Genomic DNA, 27,008 nt, shown 5'->3' on the forward strand with positions numbered 1-27,008 from the left:
AGTTTAATTCTATTTTCTCTTCAAAACGTGAATTTTCATTTTCTTGACGTGACATTTAAACCCATCACGACGGCGTTTGATTAGCATAGCCATTTTTTTCCGACCGACTTTAAACATATCCTGCCGTAAACTTATGACAAGCCGTAAAGTTGGCTTTCTGCAGTTATCGTGGATTACAGCACTTAATTTCTGTTTTGTTTTTTTTTTTGTTTTTTTGACTTTCTGCGAAACTGGAAGAGAAACTATGGTTGCTTTAAGGATGAGGCGACTTTCCCACGGCTGCGGCAGGCGGAGTTTTTTCAACCTGAAGACAGACGCAGGTGCAGTATTTAGAATAACTTAAGACTTTTCACGTGCAACCATCCTTCAAACGGTTGAATATCAGAATATATCAACAAAATTGAGTTCATAAACGTTTTGAGACAATGATACATGTCCTTCCCTAGTAACAGAAAGTAACGTAAAACGTCTCCTTAACATTAAGGGAACCAACCAACAAACTAAAACGTTGTCCTGTGGTTGCACTGCCTTCACACAACATTAGGTTGGTTGTTTTCTGGTTGAGTAGCTCTGCTGACATTTAGGTTTCCTTTTCATTGATATTTTACACTTAGGCTGCAGCGGCTGATGTATGACGTTTGAAAAGTGTGGAACCGTGTTTCCATTTCTTTCTCCACTTCTGCTCATGGACGTTTGTATTTTTTAACCCTCTGCAACAGCCTGATTTCCGGAGGGTCGAAATCATAATACGTGCGTCAATTCTGCGTCAGAGAAATTGTTGCGTGGGGGAAAAAAATAGCTCTGACTCGTTATTAATGCCTTAACTTTGACAGCCCTTGTATAAAACATAACCACGAGAAAACTGCTTAACTGCAAAGGTCTGAGAGTAATTCTGTGATGTCTGTAAAACTGTAATAATTTGACAAAGAGCTGATGCAGAATAAATCGCTGACGGAAATAAAGTCAGTTCCCAGTCTACCCAGAGTCCCAGATGAAGTCCATTCAAAAGCAGATCTAGAATAAAACTGTCAGCAGGCTGCCACTAGATGTCATCCTGAGCCTGAAATACCATCGGCTGTGAAGGTGAACATGCTCCTTTGAAGTAAGTGGTCTTCAATTCTAAAGACAAAATCATCAGCTGTCTTCAAGATGACATGTCTTCATATTTTTTTCTTTGACTCAGTAGAAAAAAATCAGTCTTGTATTTTTTTCTTTTGAAGCTATTTGATTTTTTCCCCTGACATTTGAATGAAGACCTGAAAATTCTGAATATTTTTCATTTCAGTTGCCCTTTTCTCTGGCATGATTTTTAATTTCATAAAAAATGTTGAGCATTGCTGAGCACCTTGTGCTTGCTGAGTGTATAAATTTGGAGCTTCAGGAGATATCTATCAATTGTGCCTCAGGATTCAAGGCAGAGACCTTTTAGTGGAATCCACATACGTTTTTATCATATATTTAGAGACTTTACATTTTGGTATACAAATTATTGGGGGACTTTTTGTGTGGTGTAAGAATAAAAAAACTTAGGTGTAGTGAAAAGGGGTTTTGTGAAAATTTGTGTAGAAAAGTATTTTGCAAGCATCTGAACTGAATTAAACACAAAGTGCTTTAATGTGAAGAATGAGAGCTCAATTAAGAGGAAGACATCCCCTATATTTGTGCTCCACTGGTAAGTCATACAACCCACCATGTGGTCCCTCTGACACTCAAGCATGAGAAATAGATAGGCAGTAAGAGCCAGTATATCACTGGGACACCTCTTTCAGTTAAGAGCACCATAGCTTAACTGGTAAAAAAAAAAAAAAAAACACAGAACAAATATACAGTTGTAATTCATTATGAATTGGTATCAAGCGCCAGGCTGTTTGAAATGGTTTGAGGCACTTGATCTAATGCGTGAACACATTCTGTCACAGCGTATGTCCTTGTGTACCATTGCATACATGCCATGGTTGTTTTGATCACTTGTACCTTGTGGAAACTATGCACAGCTTCCAAGAACTACAAAGCTGGTGACCAGTCAGACAGCTCCTTCTGGTTGAGGGGGATGTCTCTGTGTGTTTTTGTGTTGTACTATGACGTAAGACGCAGTAAACCTCAGCTCACACAGATCCTTAAGTTATCTCCCCCTCCTCAAATTTCAGTCGCACTTCCAGTCTGGCACTCTGCAGTGGCAGCACATGACCCAAAGCCTGTGTGGTCTTAAAGAGCATTGGCCTTGCTTGACCACCTCCCAGTCTTTCTGAACCAATCAGACTGAAGTACATCAGGAAAGAAGGTCTGAGTTAAGGATCAAAACACAACAGAAATAGTACATCTGACAGCCAAAAGAAGTGTTTGGATCTTAAGGACAGAAATTTCACTGAAGACAACTTAAGAAGGTAGAAGAACTAGGTGTTTTCTTGCAGGTAAATCTTAAGTCAGTGTTTTCATTTGACCCTTTCTGTCAAGGTTAAAGGAGCTCTAAGCTTCTTTAGTCCATGACCTTCCCCCACTTAAGTAGAAAACAGCTATTGGACATGTTTGGTTATTGAATACTCAGGCTTGCTGCTTCCTCTGAAGTGTTTATGTCTCTATATTTTGCATCATTGCACAGTATTTGCTTGGGAAGAGCAACTCAGGACAAAGCTGACAGAAGTCTCAAATATCCAAGTCACATAACAGACATACCTGTCATAGAATGTACAGTTATGCACAGCCTGCCTGAATTGTTGACTTAACTGCGTGGCTTCGTATTACATTAAGGGACAAGTGTTGATAAAAGGCATTGTTAAACATATTGTGTGTGTGTGTATATAATAAGCTCACTTTGAGCTTTGTGTTATTTGTCACCTGTTTACAGATGTGACAACATGCAATCTCTCCACAGACATGAAGCAGAGGTATAAATAACCAAACTGACCTGATTCTGAGACATGTTTATTTTTATCTTTGTGCTCTCATGGGTTTGCATGGTGAGACATTACTTTGTGTAATTTTTATTGCTCAAAATAATGTCTAGATTAAGGGTAGTGTAATGTTTTTTTTTGTTTTTTTTTGTTTTTTTTTAAACAAAATGATGTGTATCACATGTTCTAGTCATGCTAGCTGCTCTGGGAAATACAAAGTTGGTCCAGTTGTTGTAACTGTGGCACACTATGCTGAAAATTCTCACTGGAAAACTATTTGATGTAAACCCTGAGCAGCCTTACATAGTTTTCACAGTGAGGGTGCAGATACACACACACACACACACACACACACACACACACACACACACACACACACACACACACACACACACAGATTATTAGAATTTACTCTTTTTGGCATCACTCTCTACTATAACAACTATCGGTTAAGTAGTGTACAGATATACATTCCAGTGTATGATTTTAGTATAAAAATGTGTTGTACGTGGCTATGCATCAGCCATTCTAATAAAGTATAGTAAATTTCTAAGCCCAGAGATAACAGATGAGCCTTTATATTACAACAGCAGGGACATTTACATTGTTAAAACAGTCACAGCAATAACATATCGAATGAAAGAAAACTACTGAGCATGCAACATTTCTTATTAGATCACTCCATTAATGGAAAGAATAATTAGTATTGTACTACTGCAACAAGTGCAGATGAAAAGTTAGTATGAAAACACTCAAAGTTGAACACTAAGTAGAGCATGGAAGTAGTGGTTTTGGCAGTGAGCTTTAAGTGACACCCTGTCAAGAGAAACTCAGAGATCTGCTAGTATGGCTATAGTTGCTATGTTCTGTTCTTATGTTTTGTTTATTCCATTTTTCTAGATTCCCATTGAAAATGCTGCTACGGTCTACGGTCTCAATCTGAGCAAAAGATGATATTTGGACTTTGATTGATTGCTGTTCTCGACATCAGGTCAAACATGGGTCGCTACCTCAGTGCCAACTCATGTTCAAGTTCTGGGAACAAGACTTTGAGGCAATACTGCAAAATTAGGTACCTAATGAGCCTTTTCAGGAAGTACCCTCGCCTGGCTAAAGTGCCACTCTACCTGGAACTGAGCAGATATTCACTGCTGCCACCTCCACGTCCTTCCAGATTTACAAGAAAAGATACTTTTAATGGTTTTACTCTCAGTGGTAAAGGCTTTACATCCTTTATTGTCCTCAGTGATTTTGCCAAAGGAATGCAATGTCTCCAGAATGTGCGTTTTTACTCATCCTCCAGTAGAAACACATTCAAAGCTGAGGCTCCAATTGGAATTTTTGAAGAGTCTCAAAAGAGCTTTAATTTAAGTTCACTAGGAAGCCTTGGTCAGTCGTTTAATCGATTGTCCAGCCACATTAACTATTATTTCAAGAGTAAAGAGGTAGTACCCTTAGCTGAAAGTGCTGACCTCGTTGTCACACCCCAAGGTCATGTAAGCAGGTCACTGAGACGAAGTCAAAACCACTGGGCAACCAGGGAGCGCAAAAAGTTGGAAGGCAAAGAGACGACAGAAACGTCAAAGCACAACGAGGAACAGGAGGGCTCTGGAGTGAGACCTCCAGCACGAAGCTATTCTGGACTGCAGCTATTTCATATCAGCACTTTGGCTTCAACATTTGGTGAAAGCTACAGCTATGTTGCTAATCATATAAACTCAGCTTTCTCTCGAGGTTTTTCAAAAGTCCAAACACAAGAGACTTTGGACACCATATCGAACACCAGAGGGATAAACAGAAGGACAAAGAGGAGACATGCACCTAACACTAGCATCAAAAACTCTACAGAAGCTGAGATCTCTCAAATAAACATGGAACCAGTTAACCCCCTGAAAAGCTGGAATGAGGGCTACCATCACTTTGCAAGACATATCAATAAATACTTTGGTGCAAAAGTCACTGAAGAGCCAAAAAGGAACGAACAACTATTTGTGGAAAAGAAAAGCTCTCACAAAGAACACCATTCAACACAATCTAACCTGCAAACTCAAAGCACAGCATCACAACCCAAGCAGAAAGAGCCAACTGCCCCTGAGAGTGGCCTTTTCCACAGCAGCCATGATGCCACAAACTTTGGGGAGAACTTCTCACAAATGGCCAGTCACATCAATGAGTATTTCAAGGGTCAAAGTGAGGTGGAGGAGGATATCGATAGAGATCTCCTTCTGGAGATGGACCAAAGATCTGCTACCTCAGAGGGACTGAGGACTGTAACTTTAATGGACTGCATTCGCAACCCGACAAGTGCCATCCCTAACCTCCTGGGTTCTTATCTAAACCCTTTAGCCCAGCATAAACCCAAACCTGCCATGACTTCCCCAGAGGAAATACTGAACAAAAAGGTAAGTCAAAGTGAAAAGCTACACAGTCTGTTCCTTTGAGGAGTTCCCGAGTAACATCTGGTCGTATATTTTTAGTTTTTCTTGAGTCAAAGGCAGGCAGAAGAGCTGACTCGCCGGTTGATTAGCGGCTTGGTTCAGGCTTCATCTCCTGAGGCTCTGACTTCCTGCGTGGAAGCTCTCAACGAACACCTCATCCGTTACCCATCATGCAAAGCTGTAATGTGGCAGGTTTGTCAAAGATGAACAATGAAACACACAAGGTTTTGTTTCCTCATTTTAAGTTGGTAAGATCCTGAGGAGGTTTCTTTTCCCAGGAGAAAAGTGCAGTCACACTATTGAGAAAGCGACGAACCTACAGAGATGACCCAGAATTGCAGAGCGCCCTAAGAGAAACCATGGCGCTCATGGGATATCTGGATCCAGTGAAAGGTCGAGGCATTAGAGTGCTCTCCATTGATGGTGGTGGAACCAGGTAACTTTTGAAACAGTTATTTAAAGATTGTATGATGGACACTCATTAATGCTGATTACATTCCTGTGTAAATGTTTTCATCTTAACTTTCTTTGACATTTAATCAATATATATAAACTTCTATCCAGAAGATTGGCAGAGAAGATTTGGCAAATTTGTCATGGGTGCAGCCCACATAACCAGCTCTGTTGCTCATCCTCCAAGTGCTTGTTTCTTAAAAATGTGGCACCATTTAAAACTAAAATAAACATGTTTTAAGGTATAATCGCAAAGCAATGCAGGACTAAAGAACTGATGTGCTTAATGTAGTTATGACTGATTATTGTCCTGTTATGTTTGTACTTTCGTATTTAACAAGTATTAATAAAGCCCAGCATGATGTTCAGGAAGTTTTCTGGGACTTCCATTTATCCTTTTTCATTTAATATTTTTTCTCAACCCCCTCCAGAGGAGTGGTTCCTCTGCAGGTATTAAAGCTACTTGAAGCTGAAACAGGCAAAAAGATCCACCAGCTGTTTGACTACATCTGTGGAGTGAGCACAGGTGAGAAGCAACAGGTGAGAAGCAACTTAAAATTACTCAATTAATCTTATCTATAACATGTCTCTGCTTGTATTCACTTAAGGTGCTGTTCTGGCCTTCATGCTCGGTCTGGCCCATTTTTCCTTGGAGGAGTGTGCCGATATGTACCGTCGATTTGGCTCTGAGGTTTTCCGACAGAACCCACTGGTTGGCACTGTGAAGATGGGTTGGAGTCACTCGTATTATAACACAGAGAACTGGGAGACAATACTACAGTAAGCTCTGCACAAATTCTAACAAACAACTCAACGTGTGAATAAGTAAATCATTAAAAACCTGTTCGAAAAACATTTTCTGTTTATTTTGTTCTCAGAGAAAAGCTGGGGCACAGAGTTCTCATTAAAACTGCCAGAGATGAGTTGAGTCCAAAGGTATAAATAATTTCATCACTTGTTGTAAGGGCTTCTGTCAGAATAGAATTTGGTTTCTGAAAACTAAAAATACAGTATTGTTTATGTCCGTACAGGTTTCAGCAGTCAGTGCTGTAGTAAACTGGGGCACAAGTCCAAAGGCCTTTGTTTTTCGCAACTACAATCACAAACCAGGCTCTCTCAGTCGCTATGCAGGAGCCTCAGGCTGCCAGATGTGGCAGGCTGTGCGAGCATCATCAGCTGCACCAGGATACTTCCAGGAGTTTGCTTTACAAAGTGACATTCACCAGGTATGAACCAAAGACTCTGACCACAAACCTGCATCTCTTTATAGACCAGCAAGGAGAGACTCAAACTGGTTTATTTAGTGCTTCATTGAAAAAAGAGCAAAGGATGTATATAACTTAAGAGATGTACTTTACCTCTCAGTTGATTTAATACGTCATTTAATATGTATTGACATTTGAAAACTGTGTTATGTTCAAAAAAGGGAAAGTACAGTTAAACAATTGCAAACTTGACGACCATTGAACCCATCATGTTTACACCTTGTTGTCAAAAATTTGACTAAATATTAGAATAACAGTTGAAAACAGAGAACAACATAGAGAGTCTGATATAGAAATGGTATGGAAATGTGAGTAAGAAGAAATTTAAACCATAGATCTGTCCTCTCTTTCTGCCACCTTACTCATTCTCTTAACATTTTCATAGCAATAATAAAAAAAACCTTTAGATCAAGTGTCATTTGTGGTAAAGCTGTTAAAATGTATGATTAATATTTGGCTTATAACTATTGATTTTGTTTTTACACCAGATTTATTTATGTCTGCTTTTGTAGGATGGAGGAATCATTCTGAACAATCCCTGTGCCCTGGCAGTTCACGAGAGCCGTCTTTTGTGGCCTAACCAGCCCTTCCAGTGCGTGCTGTCCCTCGGCACTGGACGGTATGACAACGTTAAGAGAGGACCTGCCACCTCCACCAGCCTGAGGGCCAAAATAAGTAACCTGATCAGCAGTGCCACCGACACTGAAGGAGTCCACACTCTCTTAGACGACCTGCTAGCTCCAGATGTGTACTTTCGCTTCAATCCTATGTTAAGCGCTGTGGTGTCCCTGGACGAGAGCCGACCAAGGGCTCTGGACCAGCTGCAGAGAGACACTCAGAGCTACCTGGAGAGAAACAGGCCTAAACTGGCACGGCTGTGTTTAGTGTTAGGGGCAGAGAGGTCGGCTGTTAGAAGGACTAATGACTGGATAAGTGAGAGAGCCTGGGAGATAAAGCAGAGATGGGTATGAGTTGGTGCGTCGTAAGGTTAAAAAATAGTTGTATGATTATACAAGCTATGGGGGAGAGGAAAGAAAGTACAACAATTTTGCACAAAACATGATATCTATTAGCAAAGTACAGGATTCTGCTATGGATAGTGTTTGTGTTTTGATGACTTGATGATATAGCGCACAAAATTAAAACACACATTAATGAAGAAAGCACTTTGATACACTTTATTTATTGAAAAGTCTCATGTTATGTGCACACACCTATTCACTTCCCTTAGTGTTACTAACATGAGGACAAGCTTTGATTATACCTCTATGTAACCAAGCAGCTGTAATATTATATGACTGTGCAGTTAGCCACTTCACTGGTTTTAAATAAACTGTCATATACTTGATGAGTCTTTTTTCTTCTGTAAACATCTTAAATCAACACCAGTTTTGTCTGCTTGATCTTGTAAAGTGATGTGAGACTTTATCAATGAGGAAGAAATCATCCAATCACTTGAATGTGACGGGTTAAATCCCCCCATGTGTCTGGAAGCTGTGCCTACCCTGTCCACAACAGACTGACTTTGTTCCACACAGAAAGGCTTTTTGTGTGAGAGAGCGTTTGTGTGTTCGTGCCAGCCAGAGTGAAGCTACAAGGTCAGTAACCCACCCACCATCTAACACACCAAAAATCAACAGCTGACATTAAAAAATACAGATATTGTTTCATCTTTTTCACAAGTTGATATTGATTGTGATGAGATAGAAGCTGGGTGACATCTTTACTGTATCCACTAACCCGTTCATGACGTCAGATCTGTATTATTCTCCCATCACAATGAGGATGACGTTATATGTGTGTGTGGATTTCACAATGGATTTATTATAACAAGCTCTTGGGCCTCGTTGGTCGTGTGACCCAAGCTTGGGACCACCATCCTGGTGGGCAGCATGGGCATTGGTTATTTTGCTTCACATTTTCTTTAGGATGAAAAAGTGACGATTAACACAACTGGATGCTGCTGTAAAGGAGAGGATGACTGTGAGCATGATGTTACGAATCTACTGCCACAGAAGAAAGTAGGATTCATCTTTCATTGCAAAAAGGGAGAGAAGGACTAAAAAGCGGAGAAATAACTCAAGGTAGGACTCCTGACCTTTTCAGCATATATACCTTTATATAAAGCATGCATTATTAAACACTTCGGACGACCGTTGAGAGTATTACTCTGAAGCAGTGCTTTAATCCTTGTGGTTGTCGTTCAGGACACTTATCAATGGAAGTCAAGGTTTGAATGATGTCATTGTCTGAGTTAAGAAGTGGGATGGGTCTAAAACTGCCTCAGCAGATTTTTAAGAGTGAACTCAACATTTCTCAGCTCTCACACCTATCACTGATATGACTTTACAGTGCATTTAAATGCCTATGTACTTTTGGCTACAATCAAAAATCTAACTTTGATTGAATTTATTTTGTCATAATATTACATGTGGTTTCTACAAATGAGTTATGGCATAAACGTTAGCTACATCTCAGGAAAATAAATTTAAAAACAAAAAAATATGTAACCAGAGAGAAAAAAAAAAGTATTAAGATAAAAGCTCAAACAGATTTTCTGAGTGTATATGAACTGCTAAGCTTACAATAATAATACTAATAATGCACACAGATAAAGCAATTTATCCAAATATTGGCCAAGCTAGCATTGTCACATTACCAACAATTTTGGAATGCTAGTATGTCCACTTAAATACAGTTTGTTTTGTTTAGGCAAATTTTAAATGATGACACAAGAAATTGATTTATTTGGCTTTGAGTGGTACCTGAGATTAAGAGGCTAACATCTGTGGTTTTAATTTGATGTAATGGTTGAATTACTATTGGTTTCAGTACAAAATGATGAAACCTTAATTTCTTCAAAGGGTTGGTTTGCTACAGTTATCGGCGATATAATTCTATCTGTTGTGTGCTTTATAATGTATTCTCATGGGAACACAAAGCTTATGCTAAAGTTAGCAGGATTTTATGTTTAGTTCAAGCAGCAATCTCAGGCCACGGGAAAAGAGGTTATGCAGAACTTGAGTATCTGCTTGAGATGTTTACAGCCTAGTACAAAATGTTGACAGTCTCATTTTTCTATTGGCACACTGTACAGGGCTGATTTTTTTTTTTTTTTGTAAAACTTAAGCATTTTAAAAGATATTAAGATCAGGAGTTTGCCCAATCAGAGGCATAGCTCACCTGAGTGACAGGGAGCACCCTGTAGATGTTTGTGAAGAGGCTCAAACTCTGCATCATCACCATTATGGCTTCTGCTGACGTTATGCTTCAAAACTGTATCAGAAACAGATGGGTGATGTCACAGAGACATGTATGTTTATTATACAGTCTAATGACATACTTGACAAATATACCTGCATGTTAGCAATGACTTTTTAAACATGTTAGCTAAAACTAGCATTAAGCAGCTAACTTGCAAGGCTATGACTATAAATTACAGGAAGTTACAGGAAGCTCTAAGGAATATTTTTTGGTTGCAGTTGTTGGATATGTTCCTTTTTAAAAACGTCACCATGTAGTTGTTACTTTCACACAATGTTTTAATGCCCACTGCTGATGTGTTAATGTGTCAGTGTCATGGAGTTTCTCTCTGACTCCCTGTTCTGCTCACCCTGATGTGGTGATGTCAAAGTTTGAACGATAGGTGCTCTGATTCTCAAGGGGCAGCCTGTGCTGCTCCCTCCCACATCTATACCATCTGCTCTTTCCCTGGCCCTGGCCAACACGTGCCAAAGGAGACCCTGCTAGCATTGAGACCTTGTTGTCGTCACTGAGCTGCCTCTGTCCATCTCTTTGCCTCTTCAGTGTGCAATCTGGTGCATGGCACTGATCACTGCTCTCTGCCAGGCCTGTTTCAGTTCAATGTATGGGCTGGAAAAAGTCCATTCAGTGAGCCAAGAAGCTCAACATAGCTCTTCTGCTTTTGTTCTCCATGTGAGGCATGTCAAGTTTTTTCAGCTGTGAATGCCAAGGTTGGAGGGTAATAGTTGCAGAGATACAAAAGTCTGACTGCAGAGTGTCAAATCTCAAGAAATAAGTGATATATTTAAATAAGAATTACATTTCTGAGGAATAACTTCACCTTAATTCACCCACCCACCGCCATCACCAAGCTATTGTTCTGCCCAGTCAGTGCTGGCTTGTATACGCAGCCCTGTGGGGATGCCTGAATGCCTACACAGGTCAGGACTCTGTAAGATGGCTTTTGTTTTACACAAATACAGCTTCTCCTGTGTTTTTGGCATTGTGCCCTAGGAAGAAAAAAATGCCTCTTCACTCTGTAGGATTATCTCAGCTGAATGGTAATGACCTTTTCCCCTCTCAGGAAGTGAATGTGAATGTTAATTTGTATCATGGGAAATTGGGGGAAAATTAAAGCTCCTGTAAGGAGTTTTTGCAGGTTATAAAACAAATTGATAGTGATGTGTCATAAGGATCTGTAATAGCAAACAAAACAATAGTTTTTATTCTATATTAGTTTCTTGCTGACGGGATGGAGGGATAGGATCAGACAAAAACACCGACAGCATGTAGCCGAGGCAGGCTTGTCAAAAGCTCATTGATAATTGCATGTTTGAAATTTGAAATTTGTTTTTTTTTTGGTCTAAAGAGTGTTTGCTTTGGCATGTACAGGGCAACAACAGTAAAAAGATGGGCTGTACAGCTCTGTCCACAGGGGGTGCCCAGAACATCATTAAAGTTAACCACTAGGTCTTTAAAATGCAGACTGTGTAATTCCTTAATACTAAAATTGTGCAAAGTTGAAAAGAAAAACATATTGAAATATTATTTATTAGTTTTAAACACTGGATATTTTTATCCTTTGTTCAGGCCGTTGGGGGCTCGTGAGACTTGAGATTTGCCACATGTTAAATTCATGTGAAAGAAACAAGCATTTCTTTCATTCTCTGTTCCCAGCTCACTCCAGTCAACAATAAAGCCCACAATTTGATGTCATCAAAACCAACAGGAATGCAAATTGTTTCATGCTTTCATTTGACCAAACCAATCTGATTTTGTTGACTCTGAAGCAGGTCAACAAGCAGTATTTGCTCTGAGGCTCAAAGAACAAAATGTCCTCTGACCTGCTCAGTCAAAGCAGTATAAAAATGCTTGGCTGAAAAACATTCAAACTGTTGGGATAACTTTTTCAAGCTTCTGGTTTTGTTTTGTTCGACAAACTTGTAGTTGTGGACAGCTCAGAGTTATGAGAGCCCGGTCAGAGCGGTGGACTGAAGTGGGTGATGAGTGGGTGGTGTATGGTGCTCATTCATTATTCATGAGTTGGGTGGGCAGGGTGTAAGTGGCAGTGACAGACAGAAACTCTATTACTGAAGTGAATGAAGCCCTCGAGGGCTCTTGACCTGATATTTGAAGGTCTGAGGAATTATTTTGGTAAACTGTGGGAACAGGAATAACTTTGTTGGGAAGAGTCAAAGGAAAAAGCACAGAAAACTGCAGAGATGGGGAGGAGAGCTGTGATGTGACTTTGACATGAGAGATGTAAGTACTGACATCCTTTTGTTCTGATCCTTCTTACATCACTTGTGGTTTAGGTGTCTGAAGGAACAATGTGATGACGACTTTGAAAAAGGGCATCAGTGTTTCTGATTTTCTTGTAAACACGGTAACTATTGGTTGATACAATGATTACATTTTTTGGTGGTGTGATTGTCGTAAGAGCAATAATCATGGTTTTGCGATCATCCATTTTTTCATTTTAGAAAGTTTGTGAGGGTTCATCCCCACAAAAATTGAAGATCCAAACATCATTTGCATTCTGATACATTGCACCAGTGTGAACATTCTTATGTTTGTCTGTTGCTAAGGAAAGAGAAAGAGAAGTTTACTTGTTCAACTTAGCTGTAGGTTCTCTGAATTTGCAGAAATGTGAGTTATCCAGATTTCAACATAAACATCTTCTGCAGTTTAAAAAAATGCCTGTGTCAATGGCTTATAGACATGTGCCTATGACAATACCATTATCAGGTCTTGAATATAGTAGTTGATGTGTGAAGCTTTTCATATGGGCTGACTGTAGCCTAAAAGACTGTCGTGAGCTCTCACCTCTGCCAATGAGTATTTGTAACAAGTTTTTTCTTTTTTTTTCTTGTATTATTAATATATTTTGATAACATGCTGACACAATGGAAACATGACATAAGTGCTTTAAGTGTCAAATTAGTCCAATAACTAAACATATTGCATTACACTGCAGCAGCTAAAGAGAGAAGCAGGATGAGGTAAATTTGAGCTACTTGTGCTTCACAACAACATTGAAAATCAGATTGCACGGACTTAAGACTTAGATTTAGTTGTTTTTTCCCATTTTTGCATCCTGTCACATTTTGAAAACCCCACATTTGTCATAACTGAATATGGTTCTAGTGGGTAGTGGTGTTCATGGGATATGCAGTATTCATCCCTTTAAACATAACATGTGATGTGTTTAAGGGTAAACTGCATCAACACAATCACTGAACATTATGCAACATTTTTCTTTTTTTTTTTAACATAATTTTCAATCTTGAAGGGTGAAAGGGATTCTGAAGTATAGTTTTTACACATAAAATCACACTTTTACTATAAAACTAAATCATTTAATCATTTGTATCTTCTTAAATTTCCATAGAGTTAGTGGGGAAAGTGTTGCTTGATCCCATGCTCTGTAAAGATGGGGACACTGCTCACACCAGCTCTGCTGCTACTTTCATGGCAGAGTGTTTGGAGTTTGGACATCCCTCTGGAAAGTGAGTCACTGAACTTCCATGTTGTAATTTATTACAACCAATCGCACATTTGTAAGTCTATTTAAATATTAAGCTGATTTATTTCTCTGCCTGCAGTCAGACAGCCTCCGACCATCATAAAGCAGTCTATGAAGGAGCATATTGTTGACCCTAGAGACACCATGGTCATTGAATGTGAAGCCAAAGGAAACCCCCATCCCATGTGAGCGCTGATGACGTTTGGTGAGCACTATTGTGGAGTCTGACATAAGCTACAAGCTACCTCATCCAGATTTCTGTCTCTTTTACAGTTTCTCATGGAGGCGTAACGGGAAGTACTTCAACATAGCACGTGACCCTCAAACTTCGATGCGCAGGCGCTCAGGGACACTGGACATTTATGCCTGGAACAATCCAGAGCAGTATGAAGCAGTGTTCCAGTGCATTGCCTCCAATGAATATGGATCTGCATACTCCAATAAGATCATAGTAAAACTATACAGTAAGATCACTCTATGTAATAATTGCACTACTACATGTTTGTTATTGCCATCCAGTAAAAACCTATCTTAGATGTGTTGGCCCACCTCATATCATTTTGTAACTCAGCATAAAAAGTAAAGAAATGTGTATTTGATGGATTATTTCTTCAATGCTTCTTGGCAACAAATCTTATAGTGTTGAAAACCCTGTTTATTTTCCTTTATATGGTGCCACATTTGTAAGGGACATGCATTTGTGAGATAAGCAGCAGAGCAGAGTGTGTAGGTCGTGTCCACTAAAATGTTGCTACATCTTCTCTGCCAATGCCAAAATGCTTATTCTGCTGCTGATACTGGCTTTTGTTTTGAGCTACTGGCACCCCCAGGTGCTGCCAACCAGATGCCTGTTTGCACCTTTTGCACCTTGGTGGTCAGTAGGTGTCTACTCAAAGAATGAGCATGCCACGTTTGCGTAAAAAGAATATATATAGAGCATCCAAAGAATACATACAGGCTTGATTGGCTGTCTGAGACATTTGTGTCTTTACCTCAGTGTGATAGTGATATCAAACAGCACAACCTAATTCATACTACTTGGATTTTTGTCTCTGTGTTAAGGAGCTCCTGTGTGGCCGAGAGAGATTCTGGAGCCTGTGGTGGTCAGCGAAGGCCTGCCTCTGGTCCTATCATGTGACCCTCCCTCTGGCCCACCTAAACCTGAAACCTACTGGATGTCTAGCTGTAAGTTCCTCCAAACAGTTACATTACAATCAGTCTCAAGAATATACTTATCCACACACACACTTTAGCTGTTGATATGCAATTCTACTGAACTGACAACTTATATATAGATATATTTTACAGGCTCTTATGCAAGACCTTTCAACTGGCCCATTCAGACGGCTTTCCCCACCATGCAGCCTGTGCGGCCGGACCGCAGGGTGTCCATGGGAGTAAACGGAGACCTGTACTTCTCAAACGTTCTGTATAACGACTCTGCTCATGATTACTGCTGTAACGCACGATTACCCTATAAGAATGTCATCCAGCAGAAGATGCCAGTGGTTGTTAAAGTAATTACCAGTGAGTATGATGAATCAGGTTCCCCATGACTGTGGGTGGTTTTTGACTTTTTGAAAAAAAATCATATAGTATCAGGTTTTTACTCTTGAAACTAATTTAAATCAAAGAAATAATTAAACAGTGTAGTGATGAAGCTAAATGTTTGATAGCAGGCTAAACCATGGAGTTTAACGCCATGTTTAACTAACCAAACATAGAGACTAACAACACTCATTTACAAATATTTTTGCCTAACCTGTAGTGTTGTTGAACTGACTGAATTGGACTTTTTCTTTTTTATTTCAGACTAAACCCAATACTGACTTTTCATTTCCTCCAGCTAAACTTACTAACTGTGGTGAGTTTGTGCTATGCTTCAGCTTTCCTCTTCTATTTGATGGTCAGCCAGCACTGTTTATTATTTATCAGTGTTAAAAATTAACTAAAAGCACATCTGATTTATGTATCCTGTTTTTCCAACCAGCTCGTACTGTGGCTGAAGCTGCCCCCACCTGGCTGTCTCCGAAAGGCTCGTCCAGCTCCATCCAGGTCCTGCAGGGGGAGGAGTTGCTGCTCGAATGTATTGCTGCAGGAGTGTAAGAAACAAAGACCACACAAACTGCAGTGGAATGTTTTTGTGAGAATATTGAATGCTACCATAAAAAGACTTCAAGTGTTGACTGTAAATTGTCTGTTCAGTATACAGTTCAACTTTGATTTCACAAGAGTCACCTTTTTCTAAATCTCTAGGCCGACTCCTCGCATTACATGGACTAAAGATGGTTATGACCTTGTGGCAACACCACGCATGAAACTAAAAAACTTCAACAAGATGATTCAAATCCCAAAGGCAGCTTTTGAAGATATTGGTGACTACTCCTGCACTGCCACCAATAAGATTGGATACATCGAGCACACAATAACTGTCAGGGTCAAAGGTGAGAAGCTTACTTTCAACATCTATTCTTACTATGAAATAATTTGGGGGAAAAAACTGATGTACTAACATTTGACAGCTGCACCATTTTGGTTGGAGAAGCCCACTGATTTAATTCTGGCTCCTGAGGAAAATGGACGCTTGGTGTGTCGTTCTGATGGGGTTCCTCGCCCAACAATCAGCTGGTTTATCAATGGAGAACCAATTGAAAGTAAGTTTTTTTTTCAACATCAAGTCCAAAGTAATATTTATAATAATAATAATCATCTTATTCTTATTTCTTATTTGTCTGTATTTTTCTTTAGCTGCAACACCACAGCCGAACAGACAGGCATCAGGAGACACGCTAACTTTGCGTGGCGTGACTGCTGCAAACAACGCTGTCTATCAGTGCAATGCTTCCAACCAGTTTGGGTATTTGTTCGCCAATGCTTTTGTCAATGTGCTACGTAAGTAACTTTGCAGTATTTATTATTTTATGACTCAAATGATTGATAACCAGAGACATGAGTTGTGGATTCATCCAATGCCCTACCAAGTGGTCATCATTCAAAAAGACAATTTTAATGTATTGCAGGCAATGCTCCCTTCTGAAACTGTCACCCAGGCCAAAGAATTTGGAAATGTTCTAAATTGGCGGGGGTTTTTTGTTTGTTTTTCTTTTTCCGTTTGGATCTAACAGCAGTCTGCATATATAGAAAAGAATAGACTGATATTTTTTTTTCTCAATGATTTTACAGATGCAACACCTCAAATCATTGGGCCCAGGAATGAACTCATCAAGGTGGTAGAGGACAGTCGTACTTTCTTACACTGCCGCTTCTTTGGATCTCCAGTACCAGACTTACGATGGTGAGAACAAGCTGTTTGGTACTTGGATGTTAAAAAAAAAATAAAAGAAGAGTTCAAATAACACTTACCAAAAAAATAAAGTTTATTTCTTTCACACAACCAGGTCCAAATTTGGGCAGGGGAATCTTGAAGGAAACCGTTTTAAGACCCACAGCAATGGAACCCTGGAGATTAGACGTATTCGGATTGAAGACCAGGGCACTTACCTGTGTGTTGTCAGCAATCTGGCAGGAAGAGATGAGAGTCAAGTCAGAGTAGAGGTCAAAGGTGAGAATAATTTCAGAACTCTTTTGGTGGTCACAGAGTATATAAGTGCTTCCAAGCATAAAGTCTTGAATTTACAAGAATAAAGTTATAATTTCAAGAGAAAGAATCAGTGATTACAGGCTATTGTTACATAGACTGTAATCACATATAGTGAATATCAAAGAGCAGCCATCCACCTACCTTAAAATGAGGAGCGTCAGTTATACTCAACAGATGAATAAAGATAGCAGATGTAAAAGAGAGTACATGCTGCTCACTAGATGCTTTCTCAATAAAATCAATGTCTTGTACAAACAGATCCAGAATCCAGATTTAATGACAAAGTGGTTCCCTTATGCTAAAAGAATGAGTTAATAGTATTTTGCCCATTTCCCCATAGACTTGCTTTTTTGTCAATAAACCTTTTTTTCCTCAAAAATTTTCAAATAAAAACATTAAATCTGTAACCTCTTCTTCTCCCCTGTAAGTTGGCGCTGATACTCAGTCATACTTGACTATCTAGGTAATGAATGTATTTATTCTTTTGTTCTTCTTAGAGCCAACTTTAATTGTAACTAGACCACAGAGTATGAAAGTCATCAGAGGAACAGATGTGCGCTTTGAGTGTGGTGTAAAAGCTGATGTTACCACTCCTGTCACAACTACCTGGATGAAAGACAAAACGACAGTAGCATATGGCTGGAGGTACGTCTTCTGTGAATTGCTTATTTGATTAAATGCTCCAGTGTGAATGGACTATATTTAATAAGTATGCCATCCACCAGACTATGAACACCATGGTTTGGGGCATTTTGGGTTTTCTAGTATTGTTTTTTTGTGAAGCCAAAAGTGATTGTATTAGGAAAAAAACAGGTTGAATATGCAATTCTGCTTCTGTGTCCTTGTGTTTTGATGGGGGACTTGACAGCCACCAGTGGCTTCAATATAATCATGCTTTGTCAGAGTTCTTATAAATTAACACCATAAAACACAGTTTGTATTAAAAGAAATGGGTCTCAAGTGGACACTCTTAGAACTGTCGTTTTTTGGCTTCATATCTTAACTATAGGGGTTGCCACTTGGTTTCAATTAGTAACACAGTTACCCTCTGCTGGCCATTAGATGTCGTGCAGGTTTTAACATCAGCTTCACTTTTGAAACAAAGCACAACCCCTTTCTTTTATTTATTGTCTGTAGTATAAACATTGAAACACTGAAAGGTGTACCTGTTTGTATTTTCCCCAAGGATCTCTTTGGACGAATCAAATCTGATCATTACTAATGTAAACCGAGGTGACGAGGGAAATTACACATGTATCATCAAAAGTGAACTGGACCAGAAGTCTGCCTCAGCACGCCTAATGGTGATGGGTATGACCTGTTTAAAATAGACAACATGTTATTATCCATTCTGCATAATGGATTTTTAGATATTCTTCTTTGTTTATATTCAGACCGTCCTGATCCTCCCACGAACCTAGAGTTGTCAGATCCGTATGAACGTAGTGTCAGACTTAATTGGGTTGCTGGTGCCAGCAACCACAACCCCATTACAGGTAAAAGATGTCTCAAAACTCGCAAGTTCCTTTGGCAAACATTTTCATATTCACCAGATTGTATGTATCCCCTTGTTTCAGAGTACTTGGTGCAGTATGACGATGATGACTGGTTACCTGGAAAGTGGAAAAACCTTTCAACATACCCTGGGACTCTTAACTCTGTAATCCTGCATCTTAACCCTTTCACCTACTACGAGTTCAGAGTCATTGCAATAAATGAGATTGGAATGAGTCGCCCAAGTCGGCCGTCTAAGCGCTTCCAGAGCAGTGGTGCACGTGAGTTTGATCCCCCTGAACTACAAATTTTGTGGTCAAAATAGATTAAAAGCTGGTCCCTTTTTTCTTGTTCTCTGGAAGTCTACCCTGCTACAGTCTTCATGCAACGTGGTTTTAGCTAACAGCTGAGAGTTACATTTAAACATTGCTGCCACTCTCATGACAGAACATTAAATTAGAAGCAATGAAGGAGATGGTTGGCTTGACTTGGCAAAAAAAAAAAAAAAAAAGATGAAACAATGGAAAATCTAGCCAAGCTACAGTTTATCTTAGATTAGCTAACTTCTTCAGGCTGTAGCATTATAATTTACAAGATTAGTAAGGTATTAATTATGATCTTCTTTTTCTTCTCTGAACAAAAAAATAAGCATTTACTAAAATACTATGCTACTCTTTAAACAACTGTTTGAAAACCTGAGTTTGTGTTCCCAAACAGCCCCAGATGCTATCCCAAAGAACCTAAAGGGTGTGGGTACGTGGAGAAATAACATGGAGATCAGCTGGGAGGTACTTTAGATTTGACCCATCAAAATCTGTACCACTTTTTTATCTGAACTGTTCAACTTTTGATTGTCAAACACTCTGAAATCAAACGATGCCATTTACTTTGCTTTCAGCCTCTGACCTACAGAGAGTGGAACGGGCCTCACCTGAAGTATCTGGTGTGGTGGAAAAGAAGAGATTCTCGGGAGGAGTGGAAGAATGCAACCACTAAATGGCTGAAGTACTACATCTATGATGCAGATACCTTTACTCCCTATGATCTCAAAATTCAGGCTGTCAATGACTTTGGGCTGGGTCCAGAGTCTCCTGTTGTCACTGGTTACTCGGGAGAGGACCGTAAGTACATATATTTTTTGGCAAATTGATAACTTTTTTCATGTACATTTCTTTTCCTGATGTCTGTTGTGATTGACCGGATATGGAGTGAATAATTAAAGACATATTTTCTCTTATCCATACTGTTTTCTGTCTCTTCTGATATGAACTCAAATGCGAATTGTTTGTTTTATCTGTATATCTGACTGCACACAAAACCTATGTATATGATTTTTATGCCTAATTTTATAGTTTTCAAATTTAAATGAGATGTAAATGAGTCCCCCAAAGTGGTTGTCTCTTTTTCTTTGTCCTCACTGATGGCTGCAAATATCCTCACTGATGGCTGCAATAATCTCTGTCCTCTTCAGGTCCAGTAACTGCACCTCTCAACCTGAGAGTGTCAGACATCGAGAGCACTCAGGTAACCGTGCACTGGGACCCAGTATCACGAACTTCAATGATGGGAGAACTGAAGGAATACAAGGTTTGTCTCCCGTGAATGGACATTTATGTAAGTTACCTGTAAATGTAGACACAATGCACTGTGTGGGATAGTTCAACCAGTGACCTTAATAATCAAGTCTTATCAGTAGATCACATCACATCAAATATCTAATTATTAAAACAAAACCTCTGACTGTGAGCAGACTATTTGTTCAGTGTGACTCATAGTCCTCAAAGGGCCTTTGAAAAACCAATTTTAAAGGACGTTTCTGACAAAATATGATTTTAAAGTCTAGTCTCTGTACACTGAGTAGGGTTCATTTACTGTAATGCAGCCAGTCAGCAGAAGGAGTGCCAATTGTTCTGACTTTTCTTTAGAAGAGCTGCCTTGTCAACCATCACAATGCATTTTTTTTTTTCAAAACTGAGTTTAAGTTCATGTATTAATGCAAATTTGTTGTGCAAATTTAGTCATGATAAATCTAGACTTCAAAATTTTAGCATTGACTGGCTTTTTTCATGCAGCATACTCTTTCTCATTAAATGATGATTAATGTAACAGTTGGCTGAGGTTTTTAGATTTGGTTTCCTGTTTGACTGGTTTTTACTGTCTGTACCTTCAGCATAAGACCTCATAAATCGATGACCGAACAAGTGCAACACGAATCAACTCTGGCACTGCTAGCCTGAGAATATTATAGTCACTTCCCTGAAAGGTCACCTTATTGTACAGAACCCACACTCAACACACAGAATGTTGTGTTGTCTCCTCTCAGGTCTATTACTGGCGTGACAGCAGTCAGCTAAGGTGGCATAGGGTCAACCGGGGAATGAAGTCCCAATCATTTCAAGAGAACGGTCCAGAGCCATCTGGTGTCGTCACAGGGCTCATACCCTACAGCAACTACAAGATGTATATAGTGGTGACAAACAATCGATTTGAAGGTCCGCCCAGTAATTATATACACTTTTCAACACCTGAAGGAGGTAAGAAATCTACAAATTTACCCTCCAAAAACAGGAGAGTATGCACCTAAATTCATGTTTCTTATTTCCTGTTTTTTTTATTATTATTATTTGTAGTTCCATCTGTTCCCAAGTCCTTCAGAATCCAGCAGCGCCATCTGGATAGTATTTATGTCGATTGGGAACTGCCAGCTGAACCCAATGGTGTTGTGACTGGATATTTACTCAAGTACCAGACAGGTATGCCAGCTCTACATTTGAAGCACTCTGGAGATTGTTCTGTCGGCACAGACTCCACTGTGTAAGCATAATGTAGTGCACTGCAGTCCTCCAAGGAGAAACAGGCACAGAAATTAGTTTGTGGTTTTATTCGACAAGAGCTGGCTAGAGTCCACGTCTCAGCAGCACATAATAGCAGACTTAACTATGCACTCAAAGACTAAAACACCACTGAAGTGTGCTCTCGAGGGGGTTATGAGAACTTGTGTAGGCTCTCTCTGAGCAGGTGAGGTACTTAATAGCTCAGCTGTGTTCGCTCCAGTAGCATTAAGAGTCCTCTTTACACTGTATAATTTTCACTCTCTTCACAGTGAACGCCACCAGAGGAGAAGAGCTGCGAGAGGAGGAGTTTCCTCCAAATGTAACAAGTTTCTCAGTGCGGCGATATGACCGCTACACTAGATACAGATTCTCAGTGGCGGCTCGGACTCGGATTGGGATAGGGGATTGGCACACAGAGGAGTCACCCCACTACACAACTGAAAGTAATCTATTACTTTCTCTTTGCTTTTTGTCATGTTTGACAATGATTTTCAGAACTGTGTAGATATGATTTGAATGAAGTTTGTGTCTAAAGATGTGTGTATACACCTGTGTGTATTTCAGCATACGCCACTGACCAGGTGGACATCACCACTCAAGGCTGGTTCATCGGGATAATGTGTGCTGTGGCTCTTATTGTGCTCATACTACTCATAGTGTGCTTCATTAAGAGGAGCCGTGGGGGGAAATACCCAGGTACAGAGATGAGTCATATTTTGTCCAGTCTGGTTTTACAAAATGAATCTCTTATAACAGCCTCTTTTTTTTTATCTTAGTACGAGACAAAAAGGACATTTCACTGGAGCCGGTGGATGATAAAGATCAAGAGGGATCATTTGACTACAGGTAAAATTAGAAATTGAAAAGAAAATGTTTCACAAATTAAAGTTTAAGGCTAAACATTTTGACAAAAGTTTTCTGTCAGTTGTTTTTAATCTACCAAACTTTCATACCAAAGTTCAGGTTTTGATGAAATGGTGTACTAGCATTTCTATAGCAATATTTCAACTCATTTGAATGCTGCATAATGTTGCAGTTAACATTGGTTAGGGATAGTTTGCAACTATAATAACAGTAGTCTGTATTTACACCAGTGTGATCTGTAGCTGTGCATCCAAATCCTAATTTGTGAATGAAGCTGCCCTCTGGAGCCGTACTATTGGCAAAAATTGTAGACTTCATGAATAGAAACAGGAAAAAAAACTACACTTAATGTAGGCCTTAGATTGTACATTTTTTATTAATTTCCTTTCGAGACTAAAACTAATTGCAAGGTTAATATTGTGTTTAAGATTCTTAAAGTTGTGTCTTTGAGGTTCATGTTTACCAGTCAACACTTTTCGAACAACCTCGTTTTCTTTGTGGAAACAAAGGATACAACATGTACTGCACTCCACTCTCCCAAGAAAGACCAGCAAAAGCAGTTTTATAAATTAATCTACAATTTATTTATCGTGGATAAAAGCAGTGCCTAGAATAAACAAAAAATCTACTTTCCTTAACTTTCCTGTATCTTAACAAAAGCATTAAACAAAAGGACAGGTTTCTCACCAAACTTACTTACTCAAAACAGAAGAAAACAGAATGTTTCCAAACAACAAGGCTTCTATCTCCTGCTACACCTCTTTTTACATTTGCCCAGTGTTAAACAAACTCACAAACTAAAAGTTGCACACAGAACCTGGTCACTTGTTGGGAGCAGCAGAGGTGAAAGGCAGGGCTGAGCCTCTGTCAGGTGCTGCTCAAGAGGAGTGATGTCAGCAGCTCCTCCAATCCTGATGCAGCAATCACCCCCAAAGGATCCAATCTTTGCTCTCCACCTGCAGCCCACACACTAACAGCAGAGGAGAGAGGCAGATAAATACAAAATACATAATGACCGAGGGCGTTAACAGGCTGTCCAGGCTTGAATCCAATCTGAGGCACTTTTCCGGTGAGCTACTCTCACCCTATTTCTTCAATTGTCTGTTCTCTCTGAATAAAGGCATAAAAGCCTAAAAAAGAGCTTTAAAAACAAATACATCTTGCATTTCAGTGCTAATAGTGGTAAAAACTCCTCAAGGTACCTTTTACAGGAAGAACTCAAACAGTGTTAATATTTTTGTTCATTTATAATAACTTTTTGACGTTACTTACATTATTTGTGTTTTTTTTTTTTTTTTTATCTTATTCTTTCTTTAAACCTTTATCCCCCCACCTCACCTCCGTTCTTTATCAACTGAATCACTCAAGGTCTCTTGAAAGGTACGGAATGACTAAATATTGACTCATTGACACAATTGATATTTTAATTGTAAAATCAGTTTGAAGTTTTGAGAAAAAAATATTGCATTTATCATAAAACTTGTATTGAAATAAGCATTTTATTCGAGAATTACCAACAAATTCTCTTCGTATTCTAGGATAGCACGAGTCTCCACTCTGCCCTATCCTCGACGGTATGTTCTTATCTTACATATTTATCAGTGATTTTTTTTCCTCTACCTAGAGTATTGTGTATATGAAATAAGATGTCTACTTCACAGAGAGGAGGAGAGAGGGCTCCAGAGAGGCCAGCCATCTATAGAGTCAATCATGAAGCGCTCAGACAGTGACGACAGTCTGGTAGACTACGGCGAAGGAGGAGAGATCCAGTTTGACGAGGACGGCTCGTTCATCGGCCAGTACACAGGGACCAGGAGAGATATCAGGGACGTGGACTTTGGTGTTGGCAGTCTGGAGCTCCACTCGCCAAAGAATACCATCTACTCCCTGGCATAGAACTCAAACCATAAAATGCCTTCCTGATTTCAATTCATCTTTATGCTACATGACTTTCTAAGTTTTTGCCCTCCAACTCCAGCAAGAAGATTCATCTTCTGGAGGGAGAGGATGATGCCTTAAATGCAAGCAGGGCAACATTTGCGTATTAAAGGGAAAACAACAGAGGAGTAGTTGTGACAGGTGGAGAGCAAGGTTTGCAGCATACCTTTTTACTGCATTTCCTGTAAATAGAAAATACATATGCTTGATCAGCTATCACAGGAGACACAAGGATCAGTTTATCATGTTGATAAAAGCAACTGCGAGGACCATTTAACTTTCATGTCATTCTTTCTTTAAGCTTACATCTGTAACATTTATTTTGTTTTGCTATGTTAGCTGTGCGTAGTTTACCCTCTGCAGTGCCCAGGACTTGAGCATCCCCTGAACTTCGGCTCCTCTGCTTACACTTGTGTTGAAAGTGCAGCAGGGAATAAAGCATTGTTTGTGCAAGATAAGGATGATAAAACATCTCCTTGGATTTGCTGTCACTGCTTAATTGACTTGGAAATACAGTCTGATAAGAAGCATTGGGTCAAAGGAAACAGATGAAAGGCAAAAACCAAGAATATATTTTTGCTTTAGTTTTCATTTTTCTCCACCTATCTTGCCCTAAATGTTCTCCTTGCACTACCAGCCCCCCTTTCCCATTACTCACAGAGATGAAATAACTAATCCTGATATCTGTGCTTTGTAGTTATTTTTAAATGTAAATAAAGTGGACAAATTTGTTTCTAATAAGTTCAAGTTGACTCTGAATATGGTATCCTGTTTTCAAAGAAGTACTCAAAGCTATTCTAAGAACATTTTCACAGTCGATTGCTTTTGAGATGCTCTGAAGCAGCCTCTTGGCTTAACTGGTTTGGCCATACCTCTACAAAGCGATCGTACTCTGAAGCAGAACAAAGCAGGATGAGATCACAGAAAAGATGGAGTTTCAGCTTGCTTCTCATCAAATCCTGTTTGGAGGAAGCAACCAGAAGAAAGAGATGCATGCATACAGCTACTGGTCAACTTTGATAAATAAAAAAATAAAAAAAGTGAAAAATTTGCCAAACCTTGCATTGTCCTTAGCCAAAACATTCACTGGGTGGCACAAGTAGCGTCAGTATACCATTTTTATTCTAAAAACAAAACTTACTCAAGCAAGAAGAAAAAAATAAGCACAAGGTGGAGGTTTCAATTCAGCAAAAACAGGCACAAAAATTCACACAAACCAAAAGTTGCAATTAGAAGTTTTAGAGAAAAGTGATTATCAAACACTTTTTGTTGAATCAGAATACTTGTGAAGAGCTAACTGTTGTATAATCTATAAATCTAGTCATTAGAGGTTGTTATGTTTGGAGTAAGGGCAAGGAGCAGCAGGTTTAGAGAAATGAAGCCCCGAAGTGAAAAGTGAAAGGAAAGTGCTGAAAGTTGCTGTTTACTGAGAATCCTGTCGAAAAAAACAGAAACCAAATACACACCAAGCAAAAAAAAAAAAAAGAAAAAAAAACAGCTTGGGTCTGAAATGCTAATTTCTTTATATCTTTCAGTGGTTTAGAAGATATAAGGGTGGTCTGATTTTCCAAACAAAGACAAAGCTCACATTAAGTGACAGATTGGCTCCTTATAAGTGTCAAAGTCTGCATCATATCCAATATGGCTGTGATTGGCTTCATTTTGCTGTGTCAGGAACAGATGGGTGACATCGTGAAGACTACACCATGTTTTTAACAGTTTATGGGTGAGATTCATCAGGGCAGCCCTATTAATGTGCCACAGCAGCCTTGTTGTTCAATTTTAATGAAAAGGTAGCCACTTTTTTAAAAGATCTTCGTCCCGCTTTTTCAAGATTGAAACCAATCCTATATAAAATCCAGGGCTGTCTAATTTTACTTGGTATGAATCAACAGGGTAAAGGAATCCAGAGGGAACATCTATTCAAGCTAAAAGAACATACTTGTAGATTTATTTTCATAAATAAGCTGGTTAAACCTGTTCAAAGCTATATTCATGACGGCAGCTCAGTGAGAAAAGAAAAGTCTGAAATATCCTGAGTTTCAGAATATTTCAGACTTTTCTTTCTTTCTTTCTTTCTTTCTTTCTTTCTTTCTTTCTTTCTTGTAAGACTAATACCTTTTTGGAGTCTCCCATGATTGCTCCACAGCTTGTCCTACTGACTGGTTTTCAGTGTTGCATCTCTTTCAGCAAAGTTAAGTTAGCTGTAGCTGCACAGTACATCCATAGAATGAATCAACATATCTTGTATTTGTATCTTATTCATTGTAAGTCAGCGTATGTGGGTATGACCTCATATTTGAAACTGTTATTGGAGCTGTTGCTGTGATCTTTGAACATTAAGCTAAACTTAAACAATGCTCACTGAACTCTGGTCATTAGCTGACATAGAAGATAACTTGGAGTTACATCATGAAGCTTATTGTAAAGCTTAATGGAAAGGGACATCTTATCTATTAAC

At 39.2% G+C, this 27,008-nt stretch overlaps 2 protein-coding genes across 6 annotated transcripts; both read left to right on the plus strand.

The window, feature by feature from the left end:
• The first annotated feature begins 97 nt into the window (after nucleotides 1-97).
• LOC141798749 (calcium-independent phospholipase A2-gamma-like) lies at nucleotides 98-8,352 on the plus strand. Of its 2 annotated transcripts, none has more exons than XM_074680569.1 (9): nucleotides 98-320; nucleotides 3,792-5,293; nucleotides 5,369-5,521; nucleotides 5,608-5,765; nucleotides 6,214-6,308; nucleotides 6,391-6,562; nucleotides 6,661-6,718; nucleotides 6,814-7,008; nucleotides 7,560-8,352. In XM_074680569.1, exons 2-9 carry the CDS (start codon nucleotides 3,890-3,892, stop codon nucleotides 8,016-8,018), a joined length of 2,694 nt encoding a protein of 897 aa, XP_074536670.1. In that variant the 5' UTR covers nucleotides 98-320; nucleotides 3,792-3,889; the 3' UTR covers nucleotides 8,019-8,352. The 2 variants fall into 2 exon arrangements, with proteins under 2 accessions (XP_074536670.1, XP_074536671.1); XM_074680570.1 differs by lacking the exon at nucleotides 98-320 and adding an exon at nucleotides 2,289-2,411.
• Nucleotides 8,353-8,581: 229 nt separating this feature from the next.
• On the plus strand, nucleotides 8,582-25,982 carry nfascb (neurofascin homolog (chicken) b). 4 transcript variants are annotated; one of them, XM_074681312.1, is made up of 28 exons: nucleotides 8,582-8,645; nucleotides 8,976-9,131; nucleotides 13,682-13,799; nucleotides 13,896-14,001; nucleotides 14,090-14,280; nucleotides 14,879-15,001; nucleotides 15,125-15,343; nucleotides 15,807-15,918; nucleotides 16,073-16,260; nucleotides 16,339-16,470; nucleotides 16,565-16,708; nucleotides 17,000-17,111; nucleotides 17,215-17,378; nucleotides 17,915-18,062; nucleotides 18,604-18,728; nucleotides 18,812-18,913; nucleotides 18,995-19,192; nucleotides 19,629-19,699; nucleotides 19,810-20,032; nucleotides 20,383-20,498; nucleotides 21,235-21,445; nucleotides 21,542-21,664; nucleotides 22,015-22,188; nucleotides 22,310-22,441; nucleotides 22,522-22,591; nucleotides 23,978-23,989; nucleotides 24,148-24,183; nucleotides 24,271-25,981. In XM_074681312.1, the coding sequence occupies exons 3-28, from the start codon at nucleotides 13,724-13,726 to the stop codon at nucleotides 24,503-24,505; spliced, it is 3,543 nt and encodes a 1,180-aa protein (XP_074537413.1). In that variant the 5' UTR covers nucleotides 8,582-8,645; nucleotides 8,976-9,131; nucleotides 13,682-13,723; the 3' UTR covers nucleotides 24,506-25,981. The 4 variants fall into 4 exon arrangements, with proteins under 4 accessions (XP_074537413.1, XP_074537414.1, XP_074537412.1 ...); XM_074681313.1 differs by lacking the exon at nucleotides 8,582-8,645 and adding an exon at nucleotides 12,462-12,552 and having other exon boundaries at nucleotides 8,784-9,131; nucleotides 24,271-25,982; XM_074681311.1 differs by lacking the exon at nucleotides 8,582-8,645 and having other exon boundaries at nucleotides 8,784-9,131.
• Nucleotides 25,983-27,008: the final 1,026 nt, after the last annotated feature.

Source organism: Halichoeres trimaculatus, unplaced genomic scaffold (assembly GCF_033239565.1).
Source record: "Halichoeres trimaculatus isolate MK-OKI-2021-1 unplaced genomic scaffold, fHalTri1.1 fHalTri1_scaffold_11, whole genome shotgun sequence".
NCBI classification, from domain to species: Eukaryota; Metazoa; Chordata; class Actinopteri; order Labriformes; family Labridae; genus Halichoeres; species Halichoeres trimaculatus.